This window comes from Seriola lalandi, unplaced genomic scaffold (assembly GCF_002814215.2).
Source record: "Seriola lalandi dorsalis isolate HSWRI2012SDOR001 ecotype SW California unplaced genomic scaffold, Sedor1 jcf7180002054887, whole genome shotgun sequence".
NCBI classification, from domain to species: Eukaryota; Metazoa; Chordata; class Actinopteri; order Carangiformes; family Carangidae; genus Seriola; species Seriola lalandi.
This window is the reverse complement of record NW_019525439.1, coordinates 2,061,676-2,087,413: the sequence shown is the minus strand read 5'-3', so window position 1 is coordinate 2,087,413 and position 25,738 is coordinate 2,061,676. Positions and strand designations below refer to the sequence as shown.

The 25,738-nt window shown below is 40.3% G+C and overlaps 1 protein-coding gene across 1 annotated transcript in view; it reads right to left on the bottom strand.

Annotated features, from left to right (window-relative positions):
- The window catches only part of angpt1 (angiopoietin 1), a 53,419-nt gene that overhangs the window by 16,800 nt on the left and 10,881 nt on the right, over nucleotides 1-25,738 (bottom strand). The window contains exons 2-7 of the mRNA XM_023429111.2: nucleotides 14,587-14,742; nucleotides 13,826-13,947; nucleotides 12,441-12,673; nucleotides 5,598-5,725; nucleotides 3,813-3,914; nucleotides 681-847 (exon numbers count right to left, since the gene is read on the bottom strand). Of these exons, the coding sequence (XP_023284879.1) occupies nucleotides 681-847; nucleotides 3,813-3,914; nucleotides 5,598-5,725; nucleotides 12,441-12,673; nucleotides 13,826-13,947; nucleotides 14,587-14,742 (908 nt within the window). The remainder of the gene's footprint in view (nucleotides 1-680; nucleotides 848-3,812; nucleotides 3,915-5,597; nucleotides 5,726-12,440; nucleotides 12,674-13,825; nucleotides 13,948-14,586; nucleotides 14,743-25,738) is intronic.

Below are 25,738 nucleotides of genomic sequence, written 5' to 3'. Positions count from 1 at the left end.
TAAACACAAAGTACAACTGAGGCTAATTATTCTTAGTTTTGCAGGTATTCAGCTGTAATCCAAAGTGCTGGACAAATTAAAAGTTTTGATCTGACTATGGTTCTAGATTAAACAGGATCACCAGTTATTAGGATTCATCCTGAAGGGGGCATGAATGGTTGTATCAAATGACATGGAAAATTCATTCAATAGTTGTCAAGTAATTTCTGTCAAAACCACAAATGTCAGTCACATGGTGGTGCATGAACAGTCAGGGGATCACCAAAGTCATTAAGATTCAGCCTCTGGAGACCATGAATGTCTATTCTAAATGTTGTTGCAATCTATCTAGTAGTTGTTGAGATATTCACTCTGGACCGAAGTTGGCCTAAATTGCCATCAATGGAGCCAATTTGGGTAAAAATAATTTGTTCCGTTATTTGCAGGGTCAGTATTTTATTCATTTTTTATTCTGAAGTCAATTCTCACTTGAGCATGTCGTGCAAATATCCTGCAATCCTTGTCCCCAGGATGTTTTTGATCACAGTTAATTTTACCAGCTACAATGAAAAGATGTAATAAAGAAAGAATTTTCTTCTTTGTTTAGCTGGCTGTGTGCTCCTTGGCCTGAAAAAACCCAGAAAAAAACAGAAAATAAAAAGCCTGGAAAAAAAAAAAAAAAAAAAAAAAAGTAGTATTACCTGTAGTTTTGTTTCTCACTGCCGATCTGGAAGCGGTCATATAGAGAGAAGGCCTGGTGTCCGTCCCAGTCTGTCAGCTCTACACGGAGAGCATACTGTCTCTGGCTAGTCAACTGGTAAACATACTCGTTCCCCAGCCAGTGCTCTGCAGACACGCTCCCAAAGCCCTGCAGTGACAGAAGAGAAACACAATAATCAGCATGGAAATACCACTGAAAATCCTTTTTCTAAATCATAAACTAGGTGATCATTCATTGTTATCTCTTCTCTTTTCCCAGAATGATAAAATCTCAACACTAGAGGATTGTGGAATGGATGTGAAGGAATTTTCTAATTTATTTACTAATTTATTTTTTGTGTCAATCAGAAAGAAGATGAGAACAAATGGTTCCTGATAATAAATACCCTGGCTGTTTATCCACCAGCAGTAATGTGTCTGTCCTGTCATAGCATTTTTGAATTAATTTCTCCAGACTGCAGTGGAACAGCCAAACACATTACTCAAAATGTATATTAACGTATTTTATGCAGGTTTTTATAAGCACACTTTTGGCTTTATCGTCCACGTGGATGTAAATTGGTACCAGCTGAAACAGACACATACCTTTTTCCATCTCTACCTCTGTCACACATGCTAAACTCATTATTACTTAAATACTTCTTTCTCAATATATATACTGCATGCAGGGACACTACTTCAAACAACTGCAAAAGTTTGTATTTGATCAGAGTGGCTGCCGGTCACAGGCAAAGTGCTTCTGACAGCAGCAAGAGCGGCAGATTGCAGAGGGGAATATCACGAAGCGGGATGACATTACAGCTCTGACAGGATGGTCTGGACCGCTCCATTAAAGACTGGGAAAGCGGGAGGGTGGAGGCAGAAGAGAAGTCTGTGTTTGTGCTGAGCGTGTGTGGTGATGTGGAATGGGAAGGAGGGAAAGTAAATATGGGGCATTCCTCGGGCCTTAGGCATGTCCTGCTGAGTGGGTGGAAGAGAAAGTTACTGGGGCCCATAACAGCTTTCTCCCCTTTTTTTCCTCTTTCTTTCTCTCTCTCTTTCTCTACAATTGATCTCACTCACTGATGAGATGTTCCCTTCTGACTGGCTTTCAGCTCAGTCCAATGCCTCCTACTGTGACCGCGGTTTATCTCAAGAGCTCTGGCTGGAGAGAAGGCTTGGAGTCGAGCTATGTTGACAGTTTTCCCTTATATAGTTCCGGTGCTTCGCGATTCTTCACACGCAAACCTGATCTACATCATTCAGCTCAGAAATGACAAGGAGACGTTTAGTCATATTGTTGGATCGAGCGCTTGGTTTTCAAACTCATCGTAAACACAGATCACTGTAAATCTTAGAAACTGTTGCACAAACACAAAGATAAACTAGAATTACAGTGAGAGTCCAATACTCAGCAACAACAGTGGTTCCCATCCTTTATTATCTGATGTGACGTGACATCTGCACCACTCGCCATGGCCTTGTGAACGGATATATGAGATGTATGTTATCTGAACACTATTAATTATATAAAGCTAAATAGCTAAAAATTTCTACTGTTTTTCATTGCTGACAATTATAACTACTTTAACTGCTTATCCATTACTTTGAATTAACTATTCAACTTCTTCCCTCGCTAATGTTAACTAGTTTTCACACAAGTTTTCAATTGCTACCCCTGATGTGAATGTGTTGACTGATGTTGAGGGGCAGTTTATTGGTTAATGTAAATGTACTAATTAATTAGATGAGCTTTACGTACTTCTAGAGCAATGTTTGGGGGCTATTTTCACATTTTAACAAGATGAAAGAGGGAGTGGTTGAATGTAATTTGCGAGGTCTCCTGCGATGTGTGGTTTCCTAGTAATGTAATTACAAACATTGAGCTGGTCTTCAGATCTCATTTTTGAATGTGCACTACATCCCCGTTGCCAAAACTCTCTCTGTGGCCCCACAAAGAGACAGCATCTCAGTTTGGACTGAAAGATTTACAAATCCTCCACGTGCATTAAATCTGTGAGCACAAGCCTCTGGAGACCGAGAATGAGAAATTTAATAAGACAATAAAACTCAATTGATCTCCTCTGCACTTTTCAACGAGACCAACAGAGCATTTAGACCAGCAGCGTCTGTCAAGATCTGTGAGTGTCAGTCCATGTCCTGGAATGCACCTCATGTTCTCTGTCTGTACACCTGTTCCTATCTTTATATGATCTTTATTTTCTCCCTCTATGCTCTGTTTCCTTTTTCATTAATTTCCCTGTCTGTTCCTTTTTTTTTCCTCCAAACATTTCACATCCTGCTGATATGCTGGTTGAGTTGATTTTCATCCAAAAAACTGTACAAATATTTCTTTTATACAGCCGATTTGGAGATTTCTTATTGAAATGATTATGTTAGTTCTCTCTTTAATTTGTTTCACTGTGGAAGTTGTAATAGCCCACAAACATGACATCCATCAAGAGCAGTGGAGAGAGAGAAAATAATTAAACAGAAAGCATATTACAGGGGATAGAATGAACACTGAAGTCCACTGAACAATAAACTGTGGATGCTAGAGGAAGGTATACACAGGTGACTTCCATAGAAAACGCCAGCAATACAACTGCTACAATAATATACCCAATTCACCGTCTAAACCCAGCTTAGGTTGGAAATGTTAACACCCTTAATGCAAATATGCATAGATTTTTTCCTTGATGACAAACAGATGAAACACCAGGCACCGGGATATAGAGACTAAACAAATGTGTTGTTTTCAGATTTAGGTAATAATTTCCTGTTGGAAAGAAGGAAGAATAACAGCATGTCACAGACGCTTCAGAGCAAATATTGTCTCCCTGTGGACGATATTACTAAGACAAAAAACGACAGGGGAGCAGTTGCTGCTGGAGGAATTACATCTGGCCGAAGTGCTCCAAATGGTCTTGGATCAGCGGATCCTGCCTCTCTGTTCTCAACATGCTCAAAGGCCAAAAAGTGCACATTGTTTGTCATAATCCCCTTGCAAAAGTGTATTTTTGAAACAGGATGTTTTGCTCACTGCACAATTTCGTAATTTATTCCTAATGGATGAAGATGAGTGTCTGGAAGCTGGGAGAGTGTCTGTGTCTTGCGTATTCGTCATGTCTCACCATCTTGTACTCCTTCCACGTCCTCTGGAAGTCCACGCTGCCGTCTTCTCTGCGCTGGATGAAAGTCCATCCACCACCAGCTGTTTCCATGTTACAATAAACCTACACCATTGACAAGAGAAAGAAAGGGAGGGTGGGAAAAACACACATGTATGAAGGTCATATAGTTGTTGGTACATTCAAAAGATGTAATATAAGCACAAAAGTAGTGCTTATATTCAGTGCAATTCTCGGTGGAGTTAACAAACAATGAAGGGTCAATTGGACAGTGATGTGATTTCAGACGCTCCCTTTTCCCAGCTTTCATGATGAATCATCTTTGGGAATGCAATGTATCTGTGTCCTTCTCAAACATAATCAGTGTCTCCTTATCCCTCACCAAGTCCCCAGAGATGTTCCTCATCAGAGGGCCTTGTTTCTGCAGGATCAAAGTGGAGGTCCGAGCCGGACACATACCAGCAGACACCTGGGTGTAATGTGGCCCTTAACCTTGGACCTCAGTGTGTGTAAGCTGATAAGGCAGGGCCAGTGCTCTGTCTGCAGTGTTGCTCTTTGTTTTGAGGAGGAGACCCCAGGGTGGAGCAGAGAAGGTCTCTCACCTCAGCCAGCCAACACAGCTGAACACACATGACCACAGCCTGGGTATAATTAAGGAAGTACCTCTGACAGAATCACTTTCCCCGAGACTAGCTCATCATTCACGGTATACATGTACAAAAAAAGTACACACACACACACATGCACATAAACACACACAAAACTATTGGCATTTACATCAAGTTTTTCACCTCAGTCAAGCGTAGACACATGTATGGGTGTTTTACACATTACGTTACTCGTAAATTGGCATAAAAAGAGGTGGATGGAAACACACTTAACACACTCAGCAGGTACTGAAATAACATGACCAAAACAGAACGTGTGGTGGGAATCAGTGTTAATGTTAACAAGTTGACACTAGTTAGCTAGACTGGCTCCCTTGCTAGCTTCCCCTGTCTGAGTGGACAGCACAATGGGTCCAAATGCTGAAGAACAGACTACAGCTACAGTATGTGGGCTTGTTGAAACTGAAGAAGAAGAATAAGAAAAGAAAAGAAAAAAATTTCTATAAAGCGCTCTCATATGATGCTCTCCAAACATCAGGTCTACTGATCACTTTTGTAGGAAACATTCACCCAATAGCTTGAAATGTCGACAGTGTTTCAACTTGGTTATTACCAAAAAGTCCCATATCATCTTTTGAAAAAAAAAAAAAAAAAAATGCACTCAGCTTAATAATTATAATTTAGATGTCCTTACATAAAAGTCTAGCAAATCCAAATTTCAGTTTGACTTAAATCCTCTGCGAACAGCCCAGCAGCACCATGCTTGAGTTTGCGAGACAGAAATCAACACACACAAACCTTTTGCCAACCTCCCGACATGTTAAATCATCACTCCCAACAATCAAGAGTATGTAAGCATAGTGGAGAGGGTACGAACACACACACACATACTTGAACCATTGTCACCATCCTGATCAGCTCAGTGTCCTGTTTCACATCAAGTGCCAAGTGTATTTTCAGCTTTTAATATTCCTGCAGCAGCTCGCACCCATCATTCACACTCATAAGCGGCTGACGTCCCTCAGCGCCTCAGGGTCTTTAGCTCACATAGAGAATGTTGAGTTCCACTCCAACTCAAAGAGAACAAGTGAAACCTATGAAAGAGCTTCCTACACTTGATGAAGAGAGAGATTTTCACATCACAATTGACTGCCGGCTGGAAGATACTGTAGCTTCTCACCTTTTTGGTATCCTGGGAATTGATCTGGATGGTGTAGATGGCGTTCTTATGGAAACCAGCCTGGTAGAGGTCGGCACAGTCGCGGAACTTCTTCTCTTCCTCCACAACTTTCGTACTGTTCGGAACAACTGCAGATACACAACAAAATAACGTGCACAGTGTAAGACTATTTTCTCTGTACAATACTGTATCTCAAGGACAAATTTATCTCAGGCAATGTACTTGTGGTAGATATCAAAATGAGCATAATGTGTTTCCAACTCACTGGAAACACATGCTCATTCTCTCTCTCTCTCTCAGTCTCGCTAATGAGAAAATGGTTTTAGGTCTTCACTGTGCCGTCATCTTAAAGGACTAGTACAGGAACTAGGAAATAAGCTTATTCACTTTTTGCCACAAGTGAAATGAGAAAATGGATACTGATCTCATGTCTGTCAAGTTTGGATATAGAGTCAGAAGGTTATTAGCTCAGCTTAGCATAATGACTGGAAGCAGGGGGAAAACAGCTAACCTGGCTCTATTCAATGTTGAAAAAAAAAACCTGACAACCAGTACCTATAAATCCCATCCATTCATACGTATCTTGTTTGTTTAGTCCGTGCACAAACAGGAAATCTAAAAAGGCTGTGGTTTTACTGGAAGTTATGAGCCTAAACTGTTTCTTGGCAAACAGGAGCTTGGTGCAGTGACTTCCTGGAGTCTCCCCTGGTTCTCTGGGAAACTCAGTGATGAAGCAAGACTTGGGGAAGTCATTTTGAAACTTTTAAAGGGCTAGGCTAGTTGTTTCCCCATGCTTCCAGTCTATATGCTAAGCTAAGCTAACCACCTCCTGGTTCTTTGCTCCATATGTAGCGCACACTCACTAAGAGTGAAATGTTACGTGTTTTTTTAAATGATCATAATGAGCAATGAACAACTATATTTTGAGTTTTTGTTCTGAAAATTGGCTTGAAAGTGGCTTTAAATGTTGCATTTTGGGCACACAGTTAATTACTTGTATGCCAACCATATGATAGAAAGAAGAGAGGAACAATTTTGAAAGAGGACTTTGAATGTCAGGATGCCAAAGCTCAGGTGTTGTTGCCACAATATAATGTGATAAAAGAAGGGATCAAATAAACACTGTAAATAAAGTATGTGCTATTAAAACCTGTTACCCTTCCTGCAACCTCACGTCAGACAAATATGGAAATCACGGTTCGATAATGTTTTACAAAATCACAATTTCACATCTGCATATCTCAGAGGAGAAAATACAAAAGGAGTCCGAGGCAGAAGCTGATCGTTGAGGTCTCACTGTGAGTATCTTGTAACCACCAGATAAAATCTGAGGGCGACTAACGTATTAACAAGAGACAGGCAGTTCATCGACTGGATGATTTCTCACTCCGAGAGAAGGCCTCAGACTTTGACAGACCAGCTGCATTCATCTCCATCTGTAGATAATTATGGCGGCACTATTTTGAAACCAAGCAAGGGGCTAAGGACAAAATACTACAAGCTATAAATTTCAAGTTCCTGTTATAACAAGTGGTTTATATTTACCTTCCAAGCCCTTGTTGTATTGATGGAAATTCCTTCCGATTTTCCCTTTTTTCTCTCTCTCTCCTCATTCTTCCTCCCTTTCTCCTGTCATGTAAGGGGTTCATCTCAGTTTTCACACCATTATTTGTATTGTTGGAGTTGTTAAGTCAAAGAAGATGTCAGTGGAGAGTGAAATGTTTCAGCAATCCTTAGCCTTTGCTCGGATCCCTCCTCCTAAGCAGAGAACTTCCCCGTGGAAGCAGGGCGCTTATTTGGGTGTACTATGAGAGCGTTTTGACAAAGTATTGAGTGTCAGTGACAAGAATCTCCTACTGTGACAGGTTGACAGAGTGGGCTCTTGCGCACCAGACTCTGATGCTACAAAGGGTGGCCCTGTCAGGTGGTAATTTACCCCAAGCCGGCATACAGCAGGGGGACGTTTTAGAGGCCAGAGAGATCACTGCCAGAGGGGAGGTTTCTGGAATTCGATCTGTAACAGCGTGTATAATTATTTCACAATCGCCTTGGAGACTTGTGGAAGAAGACCGTCTTCCGAGGGACTAGATGCTCCTCCAGTGTAGGAGCGGCTCCCTTGAACAGCTTGCTGCCCAGCTCTACAAATATTATTTATGTCCCAATATTTATTTACAGAAAAATATTTTGTGGTTCACTGGGGACTTGTATTCAGTAGGGGGTTCATGTGAAAAGACCAGCAGGGCTTGGGTGTTTGCATAAATCAGTACCCTTGCCAAATGAGCCAAAATACTGGAGCTAAGGAGAGTGAATAATGGAGCTAAATGGACTGCCATGGACATCACAGCTCCCATGTGACTATATTCAGTCTTTAAATACTGCTGAGAGTTGAAGTGATTCATACAAGAACCAATTAATTTCTCTGGTGTATTCTTATATGAAGGATGCAAAGTACTATAAAATAATACCAGCTCATTCCCACAGTATATTTCACATTACTACAATGATGTGTAGCCCTTGCTGAACATTTGAGGAGGATTATGGTTGTGTGAAAATTTCTGGGTAAGATTCATGAGTTAGTTGAAGTTATATTTGTTCAATATTGTATATCCTACTTTCTTTCCATATACTGCTTTGTAGAAAACAGACACTGATCGCATCAGCAAAAATTTTCGTCAAGATAACAAGGAAATACAAATGTTACCTATGTCTGTAAAATCTGTTAATGTATTTTAGTTGTGTCCCGGCAGTAACTGCTCCTTGCAACTTCTGTGAGAATGATGTCTTTATGGTTATTACTCAGTGCACTTCATTACAGTTATGGATTAGATCTTGGATAAACATTGAATAAGTCAACATGCATTGACCACAATCTTTCCCTATACTTAAAGTGTTTTGGTAGCCTAAACCTGGTCAAACCTGAACTCTTGGGTCATAGTCCTGTGCTTTGTTCACCCAACCATACATCCTAACCTCCCTCCTATGACCTCTGTGCAGTAAAAGGTCATTAGACTTCCTGAATTGGAGCAAATATGTTTCTCTTAAAGGAGCTATTTGTACGTTTTGCTTTTGCTGCATAGCTAACGTTACCATTAACAGCTGTTTACTCACCAGTCTAGAAGAAATGTTGCAAGTTCAACATCAAACTTCATTCCTTTACTCACCAAGAGCTGTCTCCAGCAGTGGAAAGCAACGCCAACCTTAACTCTCATCTCTTATCACATCTTTTCTTCAACTGAAGTTGGCATATTAAACAGCTAGCCCCAGCCTGCTGCGCCACTTTCTGATAGCGACTGACTGTAGCCTCCAGCTGTTCTACTGCATACAGTTTACATACTGCAGCCCTGTAGTGTTCGTGGATTGATTTAGATTTAAAATGCCAGGTGAAATAACTTACCAACCCTGATGACTATAATTGGTATCTACTGCCTTATTAAAAGGCTGCTCCATTAAACAGTTTTAACAGAACATGTGTGCAAACGATACGTATAATTATATAGTCTGGGTCCCTCTGCGAGAATAAAGGTGAGAAGTACCCACACTTTTAGGAGGTGTCTAGCAAATAATTGCACACATTTTGCAACAATAGGTGTCAGTTCGTTCTCCATGTCAGTGATGCATGAAAATAATCATGTGAAGCACTTAAAAACTTAATCTGGACTGTAAATTTATGTTTAATGAAGTGGTTTGCCATACTGTCATTGGGCGGCTACACACTGCAAATGCCTTGGTTTTTTTTGTAAAGCTTTGCATGGAACCTTAAAATAATCCCACTCTCTTCGAGTCTGAGTGAGCAGCTGTAAAAATGATGAATGTCGTTCATTTAGTGGGATAATAGAACACTGTAAAACAAAAATCATATTTAGCAGCCAGAAATTTTTACATGACGTTCTAAAGCTGAGGTCAATTACTGTTAATAACAGTACGTGGCTCATTGCACCCTAATGAGGTTTAGGTAATGATTACAACCTAAACAAGAGCTCCACTGCTTCATCTGGCCACATCAAAAACATCTTTCCAACCCTTGGTTTACACTGCAGTGGTTGAAAACACACTGGAGACCTTAATTGTAGGAAAAGCCATACATGGAGACACGGAAAATAAGAAGAAAGTTTTAAGAGATTTAGTGTTATAACTCCCTTTTCTAAGTATCTGTCATCTTCCCCAAAGCAAAGTCAAAGATGATTTGAGTCAATGCTTTAAAAAGGAAATGCCCAGGATCAGCTTTCAAAACAAAGCCTGACGCATGCAGACGCCACTCCATGGCATGAAACGCTAACCCTTTCCTCAAATGAAAACACTGATCCGTTTCTCAAACAAACAACAGCCACCCCCCTGAACACAGAAAAAAAGTAGAGCTTTTCTGCTTATGTGTGTTAAATGCTGTCAGAAAACAGGGGCAGCGCTTCGGATGATCAGTGAGATCTACCTACTCCTTCACTTCCTTTGGACAAGGCTTCCCCCAGGAGCTATTACAGTTTGACTTATTCGCACTGGGGTGAAGAAAGGCGAGCCCTCTGACCTGCACACCCGCCTCAACCTTCAACACAACTATGGAAGAGGAAAAGACCAACCACAGAGCAGCAGCGGTCACGTTCCATTTCTATCGCTTCTCGTTAAGGCAGCCACCAATTACCAGAAGGGGTATAGGCTGCTCTACTGAACTTTCTGACACTTAAACTGGCAGACATGGTGCCAAATTAAAGGCTAATTTACAGTGAATTAAATCAAACCTGACACATTAACAACGGCAGCAAAAGAGAGACCCAAACCTGTTGAACCAGGGCATAATTTGAATCTCAACATGATGACTGTTGAGATGATGCATTAAGAGCAGTCAGGCCAAGATGTCTCAAAAGATGTCTGGTAATTAACTCAACTCCAGACTAAACAGATAGAGTGCGACTAAAGGCCACCCGTGACATTTATTGCATGGCACATTAAAATTACAAAAAGGCAGTAGAATGACAAATGCAAAGTATGTGTTAATCATGTGCATGACTCCTACATCCCTTCATGGCCTTGTTGTTTTCTGTCTGATGGGAAACCTCAAGAAGCACTGTGGGGTCTTGAGGCGTCTCTGCACGAAATCCACAAATGGAAATGAGACTGGAACCCCCCCCCCCCCCCCCCCCCCCCCCCCCCCCCAACACAGACATTCATGTCAAATCTCCTGTGACCACTGGGATTGAAGGATCAAGTGGGTTTTCGTGTTTAAATGCCTGAGATAGGGGTAAATGAGTTCAATGCATTTGACCGAACAAGAAAGGTTGCATTGCTGCCGGGTCAAATGTTGAGCCAAAAGGGAAACCCGTGGTCTCTTAACAGAAGGGAGAGACTCAGGAATAAAAATAAGCCTATTACTTCATAACCAGAACCCTGCTTGACGTTTTAGTGAAGCTGTGTGCACAGATGTTATAAAATTAAAGCGTGAAAAGCAATCGCTGCAAGAAAAGAACACCACGCTGGTTTATGAGAGGCACCAAACCTCTTTAACAGGGGCACGCCATGTTACGATAAGAACTGTTTCTTTCTTCATGCTGCTCTCGGTGATGCAGAATTTAATAGCCAGTGCATCCCTGCCTTTCTCAGCATGGGGTAAGGTTTATAGAACTGGTGTCATCATAATTTCATGACGATTGTAAAATCAAAGATGTTGTAGCTGTAACATCTGACCAGAGGAAGTAAGTAATCCAAAACAAGTTGAGTGCTGCCTCATGGTTCAAGCCTTGCACAGCCAATCCACAAACTTTCCTTTGCACATTATGGTCTGGCAAGGGTCTTCAAGGCATTTTTCTTGGATTGGAGTTATCGCTAGTGGGGCTGAACAAAATTGGGATCAGTTTATAAGCAACCGACAGATGACTGACAAGTGCTCTCCTCCACTGAAACATAAACATAAACCTTCCTTCTCCTGGATGGGACGAGCCAGTGCATGTTGGATGAAAATCACAAGACTCACAGCCACACTAGCAGCTCTCCGAGGCTGTGTTTAGGAAATGGAGTGCACTTAGCGAAACTGCTAACAGGCTGATGTTTAGTAGGTATAATGTTTATCAAGTTCACCATGTTTGTTTAGTGTGTTAGCATGCTAATGTTAGGTAATTAGCACGTAACAGTGAATAATTGTTCATTAAGTATTGGAACAATTAAAATAGTTTTTATTATTTTTAAATCAAACTTATGATGGATGGGGAGCATGGATATCTATATCAGTAATTGTTGATACATGAACAAAACAAAACAAAAATTTCAACCTCATTGTTGGCAAGAAACCAAGGCAGGATGGTTCATCCCCTGAGTATCATGAATGTCTTTAAAAAAAAAAAAAAGAATGGCGGTCCATCCAATAGTTTTTGACAGACAGAGCGACAGAGCATCCTAAGAGCAATGCCGCTAGCTTGGCTAAAAACATTGCTGCTATTTTGCCAATGTCAACTTACACCTAAACTAACCACTGTAATAAAACACACATAACTTTTAGGTGAGAAGTTGACCTTCCAGAAGGTGAATCATGCACATTGTCGTCCATGATTTCTTGGCTCTTGAAAAACTTCAAAACACAGCTTTTCTTGTTGTTGTCATCATCTAAACCGCTCTTGGTTTTTCACTGATTGGTCCAGCTTTGAGCTGCTGGATCCATTCTCAGTGGCTTAGCAAGGCTATCAGACTTCTCCACTGGGTTAAACATATACTTACATTTCTAATATGTTATGACTTTCTTCATCTCCATCCTTTTTTCGCCATGCAACTGTCAAAACTTGAATAAGACAGTGGTTGCACTCTGGACTGCTGAAAAAGTTCCAAACCTCTCAACATGTAAGACTTGGATTCCAGTTAGCTTACCTCCATCTTTGGAGCAGAGGTTGAGCAGGTTGTGGACGGTGTCCATCATCTCCTGCTGCTGTCTCTGCAGGGCTGTGCTGTTTCCTGTGGCTCGGCTCAGCTGGGCTTCCAGCTCCCTGATGACCCCGCTCTGCCTCCCTACCAGGGTCTGGAGGCTTCCCTTCTCCTGCTTCAGCGTCTCCAGCTCTTCATGGTGTCGCATCTCCATCTCTAACATCTTCTGCTCCAGGAGGCTGGGGGGTGAAACGAAAAAAAGGTCAAGAAAAGTTTGTCACGGAAGACGTGGAGAAGTGGTAATTATCATGATCCTTCAGGGCATCCAAATCCACTGGTATAAGATATGTTTTCACAGGATTTAAATAGATTGAATATTGTTTTGCAATTATGGTGATGATAAATGATTTTCCAATTATGTAACATGCATCTGCTCCTGCTGCTTCTTTCCGATTGACACTGTGAGTAATGACAGTCAAAATTCAGGAACTTTCCGCAAGATAGAAGGACATATACTTCTGGCTGTAGGTTCGGTTGCTATGTGTTCCCCACACAGTATAAACATACCCTTCATCATGCACTTAACAGACTCATCTGGGGTAAATGAATAAGCCCTTACAGCATCTGAGCTCTACCATTATAAAATCTAATGCCTGAAAGATGATATGAGCTGACATCAAATTCATTAACTAATCATACCTTTCCCTCGATTATAGATTTGGTAAAGGAAAAAGAAAAGACAACACGCACAAGATGGAATAATGTCATAATTGCTGAAGCTTAGGGAAATTGCTCTCAGAAATCTATCTCCATCAACCCTAAAAGAAAAACTAAAAAGTCAGATTCACCAGAGACTCTGCTTTTCAAATGGTGTTCTTTTTTTTGTCAAAGTGATTGCAAGGAGTCTCTATGGATACTGCAACGAGAAATGTGGACCAAACCCTTTTAAACACTAGATCATCTACAACAATCCCACAGGACCAATCACTGTAAAGAACAAGCTTTGGAGACATGAAAATGTATCCAAAAGCCACATTTTAACTCCTTGATTTTGCAACAGCTGCTCAGCGGTCCAACATGGAAAGCATAGCCTCATGGATTTGAGAGTGATTTACTGAGCATCATAGAGAAAAAAGTTTCTATCATGCAGTTGTTCATACAACTGAAAATTGTTTTGGAAAATGGACAAACTATGCGGTAGTCAATGAGAGCTGGTAGCAAGCTTTTGATTTCATTTACGCAACCCCGCAGAGAGCAGCAGTAGTTTTTGCACAGAAATAAAGATGATACATCATCTTTATTTTCTCTATAATATCTTTGTCCAATGTGCTGCAGTATGGATGGTAGCCAGCTTGTGCGTGTTTTGTTTGCTTGAAGTGTTGTCCGTTTACCTGTTCTTGTCATGCAGTTTGCTGATCTCATTGGTCTGGACCATTAACTCTTTCTCCAGCTTGTTCGTGGAGAGAGAATTTTCCAGCAGCTGGATCTCTAGCCTCGACGTCTGATTCAGGACCTACCATGACAGGAAATACACAGACGTAAAGAATACAAATACAATGAAAGATGATATTATGCCTCTATACATACTATGTAAGCTGCAGCTAATACCATGCACATCTGCAACAAAAACAATGAGGAAAAGAGGAACACCTAAACACACAGGGTTGTATTTAAGGTTTTCTAGACACAGGAGGAAAAAACGCACGGCACATTCAAGGTGCATATAAACCAGTAACTTTGTTTTCATTTTGTCAAGTGTTCATCCAACACATGGTAATACTTAGGGGATATTCATCTCTGTTATGATTATCTTTTTTTTCTTTAAATAGCAAACAGTTATCTAAATCTAGTGACCACTAACTTTACAACTTTCCATCACCTCCTCCTCCTCACACTCCTCCACATAAACACTAAAAGGAAACTGAGTCGAATAACTCAAAGAAGGGATTTGCATTTATATGGCATCACTATTGACTGTGGCCAGTTCTCTGTAATCTTTCTGGGGCAGTTGAGTGTGGAATGGCTGGGTTAATGGAGCAGAGGATGGATCCTCTCTCACTGTTAGTCTGTGAGAAAAAGAAAGTCAAGAGAAAATCGAGTGGGACAAGTGTGTTCAGGAGCATTATCATGAGTGCGTTTGTTGAGTGGTTACCTGCGTCTCGACGTCAGTTAGCTTGCGTGTCTGTTCAGCTGTCTGAGAGAGGAGATTGGTGCCCATTTCCAACATGGCTGCCGTGTGGTTGTGGACAGCACTCTGCTGCAGTTGAGCCATCTCTGTCTTCATGCTCTCTTTAATGTAGTTTTCAATCTGCACCAAAAAAAAAAGAAAAAAGATTGCACAAAATGGTTAAGATTCATGTTGAGAGTCCAAACCAGCAGGTTTAAAGGACAACTTGTTATGCACCTTAATCATGATTCATCAAAAGTCAGCATTCCTAAGGTCACTCACTGGAAAAAGTGTCTTACGTACATCAGAAAAAGAAAGAACAAACAAAAGTTTTCCATCATTTGATATTGAAGCATGGGTTTGGTCAATACAGGCCCAGCCAGATGTCGGTGGTTAGCTCGGGATGGAAGAGGCAGAGATGAACAGATATTCACTGAAGCTCGTCTGGAAAGAGCTCTTTCATCCTTATCTCCAAACGCAAACAAATGACAAGATGGAGATAGAGGTTGAGGTTGGATAAGATTCTTCATATAGATTAACTACAGTATATGGACCATCTGTGCAATGTGTTTGGATTATTTCATTGTCCTCTCACTGAAATGTTAATTTCTTTCTTTTACTCAGGCTCGGGTTGGTAGGTTTAAGTAAACTAACTAAATCCTATTTATTTTCTTGTACTTTTTTTCCTTGTGTCTTACATCATATTGTTGCCTCGAGTGATTACTGTAATAAATACAGGAAGGCTTTTCTGTGCATAGTTGTTTTGAAAATACAGTAAACATAACTTGATTTGATTTTAAGTGTCCACTTGTCCATCTGGTGGCTCGCAGTCTGAACACAAACTGAGATGATTCAATAATCTGCCAGTGGGGAGATTCTCAAACACTTGATCTATAAAAGATGTTTTCGGAGTTTTTGCTTTGGCCCATCAGTGGGCTGTAACAGCCATTTCTAGAGAACGTATCAGCCAAGACAAATCTGTGTCAAACAGAACATCATGTGTTGGTGTCCTTAGCAACGGTTCAGTTTCTGCAGCTGTGGGCTACACACACTGAGAAACTGAGCTACACTGCACCTTCTGTTTTAGTGAGAAGACACTACAGAAATGCTTCGGATTCCCAATTTACATTTTAACTTTTTGTACAGTGTATAAGTAACATATGTTCAAGGGGACAAGATATGAAGTTCCCTCTCTTTAGTGAAGATACCTGCTAGTTAAAAACATTTACAGTGTAATTAAATTTGTAGATTGTTACTCTCTTATTCCCTAAATTCTCTTGCATCTACATCTATGCATCAGTCCCTGCTGCACTGCAGACTGTACAAAAATTACATTGTAAATTGGAGGCTGTTGCAGGCCAGAGCAACACTTCACCAGAAAGTAGCTGGTGACAGCACAAGTCTCTATTCATCTTTTCCATCTCTCTGACGGTACAAATTGTAACAATTATCAAGTTAGTCCTGATGTCTGATATACACTTCTCCACAGCCCAGTCAAAGGGACATTATGACATTTGTTTGAAGTGCTATTCGGCCTCCATGTGGAAAGGACGAATATGCATTGAGAAAAATGGACAAACATCACACAAAATAATCAAAACCACAGACAGTCTTTTATGCTTGCCATACTTTGTGCTGAAGTCAGCAAAGTGTTGGTAAGATTCTCTCAGGGCTTTCCACTATTTCCCAATCTGAACAGATGTATGCTGGAGTGCTTTCAGTTCACGTTTGATCTAATGATTACATCAGTGACAAAATGCCACAGCACATACACGAACAATTTAAAAGCTACAGTGTATATAGTAAATATAAATATTGATTTTGGAGCCATATTTTCTAACAGAAAAACATTCCTATCTGTATGTGGGATAAAATCTTTACAATTTTGAAATTTAGATATTTGTAGGATTCATTCATTTGCAGAAAAAGAAGAACCTTTTTCTGCTTTTATGAATAATAGATTAATTAAATCGAGTCAATCAATCAATCAAAGACTGATAGAGAATAAAACAGAACAGAGATGGATCTCTTCGCTTTTCTCTTCTCAGCCATTTGCACAGGTCTGCCAAGTGGAATTAACTTTTCAATGTAATATCCTTTCTTGGCAAGAGTACTAAAGTAAAATGTAACATTTTTTCAGGCTGGATTTCAGACATAATACAGCTTCCCCTAAATGTGAACTACATAAGGCTGATATAAGTGTCACTTTCCACATAACCTCCAATGGTCTGGCCCCAGGAATTGGAAAGAAAACAAGGAGTCTGGAATCCACAAAGCTCAAGTAATGATGGATTACTCTGCCTGATAATGAACCATAGAATATGACTGTGTTTGGAAATGGTTTTCAGTCCATCCAGAAATGTAAAATCTCTGAAATCTGTGGATGGCGTGTGTTGTTTTTACACCCTTTTAGGCCTAAGCTCAAAACCTCAATGTAAACCTCACTGCTTACACCAGCGGCTTTGCACTGCCGTTTGCTCATCTGCTGAGATTATTGTGTCCACTGTTTGAGGACATCGATAGGCTTTGCACAGTGGAAGTCACCTTGGGAGAAAAGTCACTGAAGGGACAGATGTCCGAAGGAAACTTAAGCGCAGTGATCCCCTCATTTCTTTTGTCTCTTACGGAATGTGGCTGACTCATGGCTGGATCTAGTGGGGGTCATAAATGGAAAGTACCAAGGAGGAACAAGATTACACAAACACGCCCAATCATTTAAAATCACTACTTGGGAAGTCATAAAATAGGTCTATGTGGGTGTCGGGTTATTTTGATGGTTTCTAACCTCGACTCCAGTTAAATGCTTTGCTTTTCCAGTCAGTGACTACCAATAGAAACTATTATCAGCGCTGAAAGCAAATATTTGCTTCCATTGCCAGAACTGAAATGCAAATTTGTGGGAGTGGGATTGGGATGGGGAAATAAATATGAGTGCATAATGAGAATGCAAAGGACGATGTGAGGTTCTTATGCCAGCAAATGATTCTCGCCAGAATATTTTGTAATTTAACCATTTCTAGTTGAGCTGAACTGGAACCAATTAATTTCAATCAAGTCAAAAAGCCAATTAAATGACAAGAGGTAATTTTGGCTAATGCTCGTAAATTCTTCTCACAGATGGGAATTTGACAAGAAACAGGTTTTGGGCCAGTAAACCTTGAGGCTTAAAGGATTTACGGTTTGATAAACCTCTACATGAAGCCCACCAAGTTTGGGTTTAACTAAAAATGGAGGTCAGACATAAATGGGGGCACATTATCTTTAAACAACATCTTTAAAGCAAGAAAATGAAACTTTTGCTGAATAGCAGCCCAAAATGCAAATTATAATATGATGCTAAATACTATTACAGCAAAAGTCGCAGAAGTGGAAAACAGTCATAAAAGCAGTAAACTGACTCAGTCCCTTATACAGCAATGTTTACCTAAGGTTAGCTAAGATTATCCACCACAAGCCAATGTCATACCAGACCAAGTACGGCTTTAGCTGCAAATCTACCAAGTGTCCTGCAGAGAGGTTGTGTTTTATTGTGTCTGAATTTAACTTTTCAATTGTAGAAGAAAGAATCTTTCAAAAAAAGACTGATTTTAAAGTTTCAATGAAAACGTATAAAACCTCTGTCAGTTCCTCTCTGTGTGTGAGCATTTCACTTTTAAAACAGAGAAGAATTCAAATAAAACACCACTTTCAAAAAAATAAATCTGCTTTATAGTGATTTATAAGAGACATTCCAGAAGGTCAAATAAAACTAGATTCTGCTTTTAGAATTTGCTACATCTAGTCCCTGGTTTCACAAAATCACTGTTTGCTAAGAGAGAGTCACATAAACACAAGTTTATGTTTCCCTCAGTCCTTCTTTATACTGAGGCATAAAGGTTTAAAGGTGCAGTGTTTGGCAAAGGCTGGCCACATGTGGACGGCCTGTGACTTTACTGATGATGCTGTCTGCCATCCCCGCTATGGAGAACCATTCACTGCACCCCTACGTGTACAGACTGGTCCACCTAGACAGTTTATGAGGTACAATTGAGTGTTACTCACTAAACAAGCTGCTTTGGGCTGTCTAGGACATAAATGGCAAGCTCTACATCATTAAGTATGTCACAGGATGCAGATTTTGAAAGCAAATGGACTGTTGATCATGTAGAGGGACAAATGTTTAGCTTACTGAATGAACTGCACTGCATGTGTCCGTTTTCATGGAAAGCATTACAGTCCATAAGGCATGAAATCCCAAACACACATATTCTATAAATTACCATGGTGTAACTGCTAAATTGCCACCGCTTGAGAGCTAAGAACAGTATAATCCCTCAAGATGGTACTCCTCACTAACATTGTAACAGATTAGTGCAAATGTTTACCACTTTTCTGACATTTCCCATTTAGTGTAACTTCCATTCCAAAAGGGGGTCTTGATCTTTTTCTAAACAGCAGCCGTGACAGTCCTGAGAGACACTGTGAGAGTTAGAAAACGGTGGGCCTGGACTGTATAAAGCACTTACTGCTGTAGCTCTGTCACATCCCTGCTTATCTCTGGCTCTGTGTGTGTGTGTGTGTGTGTGTGTGGTGGGAGGTGATGGTGATGGTGTTACTGGGGAGGTCTGGCTTCTGGGATGCATCCCTTACGCTCAGGCCTGGATCCATGTCAGACCACTTTAATGGACAAGAGCATGGGGGCTGTTACCCACCCCCCAAATCAGCACCTCCTGGTGTATCACAAGTCACCTTGGGTCCGACGCCAACAAATACACTTACACCTTGTTATCACCCACTGACAATTAAAGTTGAATCTGACACCCCTCTTTGAAACCTGGGCATATAATTCACTCTAGTACGGCTTTAGGAGGTGTTACCCTGCCTCACTGCACTGTCACACTCCAGCATTATGTACTATAGATTGAGGCAATGTGTGCAGTCTTAGAAAGCTTGTCAGCAAAAAAACAAATCCACCTTGAAACAGTTATAAGGCTCCTTGTCTTAAACTCTGTCAAGATTAGGTGAGTAACAACTCAGGCTGAACTCACAGTTGACCTCTGTGACCTTTCGCCCTGGTGGCCAACATCCATGTGTTTATTCAATTGCTGCCACTTTTTTTTTTTCTCCTCATAGAATGTCAGGAGAGAGAGAATGGCCAACAGGGCTGACGAAAATATAAAAATAAGAAACAGACATTCCCCCTTGGTTTGGTGGGCAAAAAAAGCATCTTAAACTTGACTCTGAAATGGGGGTTTGGATCAATTGACACCTTCCCTGAGCTGTGGTTTTCTAGTCATACTATTGCTAACATAACTGGGTATGCCATGCCTGTCAAGCATTGGATTTGTTGATACGCTGAAGCAGTGTGTGTGGAAATAAATTAAAGAGTTTTTTGTTTGAATTTAAGCCTTTCCAAAACCAGAACAAGAACAAAATGGTAATTAATGGATTCAACAATGTGACTATAAGCTTGAACATAAGATGCAATTATTAGCATATTTGGCTAACTAGCTTACTTCCTACAGAAAAAGAGTGTTAGCCTACTTCCAAGGCCAAGGTACATCCTTAACTAACTTGTTTGTCAAACTCATTGGTCAGTCCTCATCCTCAAAACCCTTTCTCTTGTTATATGTTTCTTTATCCTTCTTATAAGGATTGATTAGATCTGAACTGCAATACATGATTATTTCCATGTTTTCCACGTTAACCTTTTGCCTGGGACTTGCAGTGTTAGCCTCAGTCTTGTTAGCGTCGTTGTATCCATGAAGTTCTTGTTGAAAAGTCAACTCGTAAGATTAAAAAGTCAGAGGGTCAGTGTTTTCAACCAGGCCATGTATCTTACGTTCACTTGTGTCCGCTTTCGTATCCAATGGAAAAATCAGTGGCTGCCAGCTAGAAATGAGCAGCCAGCTTTTCTCTGCTTCTGTCTGAAATCAAGAACCCATTGTTTCAAAAATTACATATAAAAAAATTTGAGTGATAAATCTGCCATCGTCATCCGTGTAGATGGCTTATGTGCCGTGCAAGAATGGAGAGCTTAACTTTGCGATCAGTCTATTTAGTGATCAATTCCCATCATATATGGTAGAGCAGGGTTGTGGAGTGAGGTGGGTGGTCCAGCCCCCTGCCTCATCTCTGTCCGAACTGTTGATTCCAGGACTCCCCTAAGCCAGAAAAGACTGACTGCCATCCGAAAAACAACCCTGCTACTGCCAGAACCCGCCGTTCTAAAGCTCTTTTTTTGCTCTGCTTTGCATCTTTCTTTCCTCTTTTTTCCTCCCTTTGTCTTTTTGTCAGGATGCTATTGTGTTGATGTCAATTGTGTTTTGGTTGCACATTTCCAAGGACATAATGAGGATTGTGTACACAACTTGAAAAAAAACCAACTGATCCTCTGTTTAAATCACTAAGTAAATCATGGTGCTTCATTTGAGGTGCCCAAAATCATTTGGCAGGTTAAAAAGCAAACCATTTTCCACCCTTCAAAGGTTTTCCGTCACAATGGTTTGTCAACAGGACAGAAAATAAAAGAATGTGAGAATATTTGGCTCATGGTAGAGTTTTCAAGGCTGGTTGATTGTTTCTTTGGAAAAACAAATCATAATTTCTAACCTGAGGGTAAATGTTTTTAGCCAAATTGATTTTCCAGTCATTGTGTCAAATATGTGCAAACTATATGACCTTCTAAATCATTATTCAGTGTTAAAAATCCAAATAAACTACAAACTGTAAAAACTGAGTGGAAAATATGATGTTAAATTTTGACGTGTTGAATCTTTCAAATGATTAACGAGCTTTGTATACGGCTAATTTACTTCAAGTTACAACAACAGAGACCCACAGAGGTTTGAATACGAGAAAGACTGCGTAAATTATTAAGAATTTGATGCTAAATCCTGTTTTTCAAACACAAAGTGGCAGAAATGTGGCTTCAGTTGAGTCAAATTTGAGATATAAAAAATTATATATGAGGTCAAATATCTGAAATGAAGAGAAACTGGATGTGCTGTTGCGGTTTTTAGTTTCCTTTGGGAAAATAAATGACATGTTTCAAAACATTGTTATGGCAATCTGCTTTTACTGTTATTACCGTCATTTTTTCCCCCCCAGACATGAAAGTCATATTTCTGATCTACTTTTAGCTTTCTCTCACATGAAGACCAATGTACCATCACTACCAGGAACCGCACAGTGTGAATCTTCTAGCTTGAGAGGCCTTTTTAAATCAAAAGCTCTGACAGTGTTATGTCTACATGACATACTTCGCATGATTAACTACAAGGCCCTGTGCAAGATGAATTGGAGAAAGTCTCTATGTCTGTAATATGTAAGATAAAAGCCAATTCACTTAGTACGTCAAACGGGGTATACAAATTAATTTTTGACAGGAGTGTTATGAAAAGCATGAACTTTCTCTCAGCATCAAAAAAAAGAAAAAAACAGAAGAGATGGCCAAAATGTTTTGCCTTGAACTCTTTAGAACTATGGTGTGAGCACATCCAAATGAAATGTTTGCTTTACTTCTGTTGATATTGGTACAGTGGTGTCGGACAGTTGCTTGTTTTGACGATAAAAATTTAAATCCGGAAATGAATCCTCAGAGTTGGTCTAGACAAGGAAGATTTGGCTCTCCTGTATGACTATATTCCAGCTGTAACACGTATAACTAAAATCACTTATTGCATGCGGGGAAAAGTCGTCTAATATCTCTGTAGAGAAATTATAGAAATAGATAAATAAATAAAAGCATGAAAATGTATTATACAGAGTTTGAGCTAGAGCACACCGTTGTGACTATGACTCCTGTAAAACAAACCTCCACACAACCTCCCAGCACCCAGTAAACTCAAAAGGTAAAATCAAAGCTGTTAGCAGGCTTCTCATTTTAAGATTTACTGTATCAACACACATTTTGTGACCTAGCCAAATTAAAGAAAAAAATTATTGGCTGCTATCTGGTGAACCTGCATCGTATTTTTAAGGAAGTAATTTGGCACGCATGCAATGTAAGATGATTGCCATCTTGGACAATACCAACTATCCGCTCCACAACATTCGGGGAGGACAGAGAAGCAGCTACAACTGCAGCAAACATCTCATCTCACTGCGCTGCAGAACAGAGAGGTTCAGGAGATCCTTTGTTCCCACTGCCATCAGGCTATACAACACCTCAGCCAAAGGAAGTGGACTAATCTAATTATTATTGTTCATTTGTTATTAACCGTTTTTATTATTATCATCATCAACAATGAGCTAATGGACACATGAATTTCCCCTAGGGGATAAATATGTATGTAGCAGTCTCTATCTATCTATCTATCTATCTATCTATCTATCTATCTATCTATCTATCTATGTCATTTTCCAGCCCAGTGTTTGTGGCTAGATAACAGTCGAGGACCATGGTACCAACAGCTAATGTTGAATGTTGAATGATGAACTTTGAAGTTGGGTTCAAGAAAAATGCTGATAAATGTTAATCACAATGCAGGAGTACTTCATCCTGCTTAACACTCATATTCTCATTCTATCAAAATTCTCATTTCTTCAGTGTAATTGAAAACAAAATTACATAAGTAATATCTAATCATTTTTATCATTTTAATATAATTTTGTAGCACTCACTGGCCACAGTATACTGTTTATTGTAGCCCTTGAATAGAGCAGTGATGTCCCATTAAAATTCTAAAGGACCCATTTCACCTCCTCCCAGACATTCTTGGCTCAAACACTGTACTAAGTTATATATTTCTTTCATGTCTCTCATACCTCAAACCTATGCAATGATCACTATCAGAGACGTCACGTGGTTTCTTTCCATGTTAAATGAAAACAAATACAGTGAAGTAGAGCTTACGCATGAATGTATATTTTCACAAATCCTCCAGTTTCAGTCCCGCTCTCTAATGTCAAAATGGCCCCCAAAATTACTCCAATTAATTATGCGTATCTGGACATATGGGAGAGGAAGTACTTGCATTCACCCAAGACATGGGAATGCGTAACGAAAAACCAAACAACCAAACAAACTCAGACCTGGTCATTCATCCGACGGTCTTCAACAGTGAGTACCAGCAGAGGGGCTGTCTGCAGATATTGTGTCCAACAAAGAATCTTTCCTCAGGGACACATCCAGACAGGAATGTGTGTGTGTGTGTGTGATGATGGCTTTTTTTGTGTGTCAGTCCTACAGGCCATGTCAGTCTGCCCCTTTTTACCAAAGCACACAGAGATTCCACAAACCCACCATCCCACAGAGGAGCCGTTTACATTCAAATGTTTGAGATAGGATTCCAGTGGACCCTCTACACATCACAGCAGGGGATCCCTCTGCCAAAAAAGCTGTGGAAATAGATGCAAAATGACATGTTTTGTTTCAAGCTCAGCCATGAAGAAGACATTACTACGCATGCTGTTGTACGTTAAACCTCCCAGCCGGGCAAAACTTAAGGGGAAAAAATGGATGCAGTGTTCCAGTTTGAGTGCCAGCACCTCTATCAAGCCGAGTGTCTTTTCTAATCAAAATGAATGGGCGTTTAATGACAGGGGTTGTTTCCTTCAACGTCATATTCGTGTTTATCTTTCACTCTAACATCCCACATATCACATTAAGCAAGGACTCCTCAGTTTATAAACCATCCCTGTAGTCGTCCAGGGTTACAACCACAAGCTTACAGTTTTTCTCACTTTCTCTCTCTGCCTCCCCCTCCATATCTCTCTATCTCCCTGTGTTTTGCCCTCCCCCTCCCTCCTTCTTTCTTACAATCTCTGCTTTCTTTTGCTTCAATCACTAAGGATGGGCTGACGCTATCACATCACATCCAGATTATGTTACTCATGACTCATTTTCTTCTCTCCCACTGTTGCTTTTGCTAGTGGCTAACACACGCTGGGCTATATATCACATCAATGGCTGCTTGAGGCACTTTTAAGTACTGATGGTGGTACTTTAAGGCAGTATGGAGTGTGTATGTTTTGCGTATGTGCCTAAATTTCCCTTAAGTGATGCTGAACCGACATTCAACCTAAACAAGAGACATGAACAGGAAGACGAGGTGCAGTAGCCCGACTAACATCTCCACATGGAACCGCTTCAGTCTGACCTGACCTCATCACGGCTGTTGGAGAGGAGGAAAATAGATGCTGCTGTTAATGATAATGTGCAGTTCATCCGTAGCCACTATTTGTATCACTGCCATGCTGCAGCATTAGAAGCATTTGCTGCTGTCTGACCCTCAGCTGATGATGGATGAAAATGATGATAAGGTTTGTGTTTCTGCGTCTTTACTGTCTGTTACTCACTCGGATACAGCTCTTTTTAGAGAAGCTGAAAGATAAATGAACTCATGAGTCATGAATCTATAATTTGTTGAAACAAACATGGCAACCTGTCAGTACAGTTTGTCATAACTTATTTTGGATGATTTCTATTGGGAAAAAATGTGGGTGCAAGGGAAAGAGGAAGACGATTTTGAAAAAGCTTGGAAGACACAGTGTACCGTATGTATAATTCCTGGCCTTCAACCACACTTAAACCATCAACCATACAAATGAGCTCAGATCAGTGGTCTTGCCATATCTACGCCAAATTCAAACAACCTTGTAATCTCATCCTGTAGTCCATCCTGTAATTCTTGGCTAAAATGAAAGTTCTGGCTACTAAATGGACCTTGAGGTGAGATTTTTAGGGTTGCTTTTTTTTTCTGTCAAAGGCTCAACTCAATACTCAACTTTTGAGCCAACGTGACTCAAAAAAACATTTTAATGACGACTTAGCAGACTCTATCTGCTGATGAAGATCATGTGATATGATAGAAAGGGATAGAGGGGAGAGTGAGATTGTTTTGTCAGTTATTCAGCAGTGAAGTTAAATAAAGTTATCTATTCTGATGGAAAAAAATTGAACAAAAAAGGGGACCTGTATACTATTATACATAGGAAAATTGCTTGAAATTGCCAGCCATCTAGAAGCTTCCTTGGTTAAAACTCTTGCCGGGAATAATGCAAGCTGCTCACAGTCAGCTATAAGTGGACTCACTACTGAAGGAAGGGAGGAAGGAAGGATTTCCCAGTTTGACATAACTGTTAATGTTATGTCCTGTGCTGTGCAGAGCAGACAGCATAGACACAATGCATCACTAGGATGTATTCATCTATG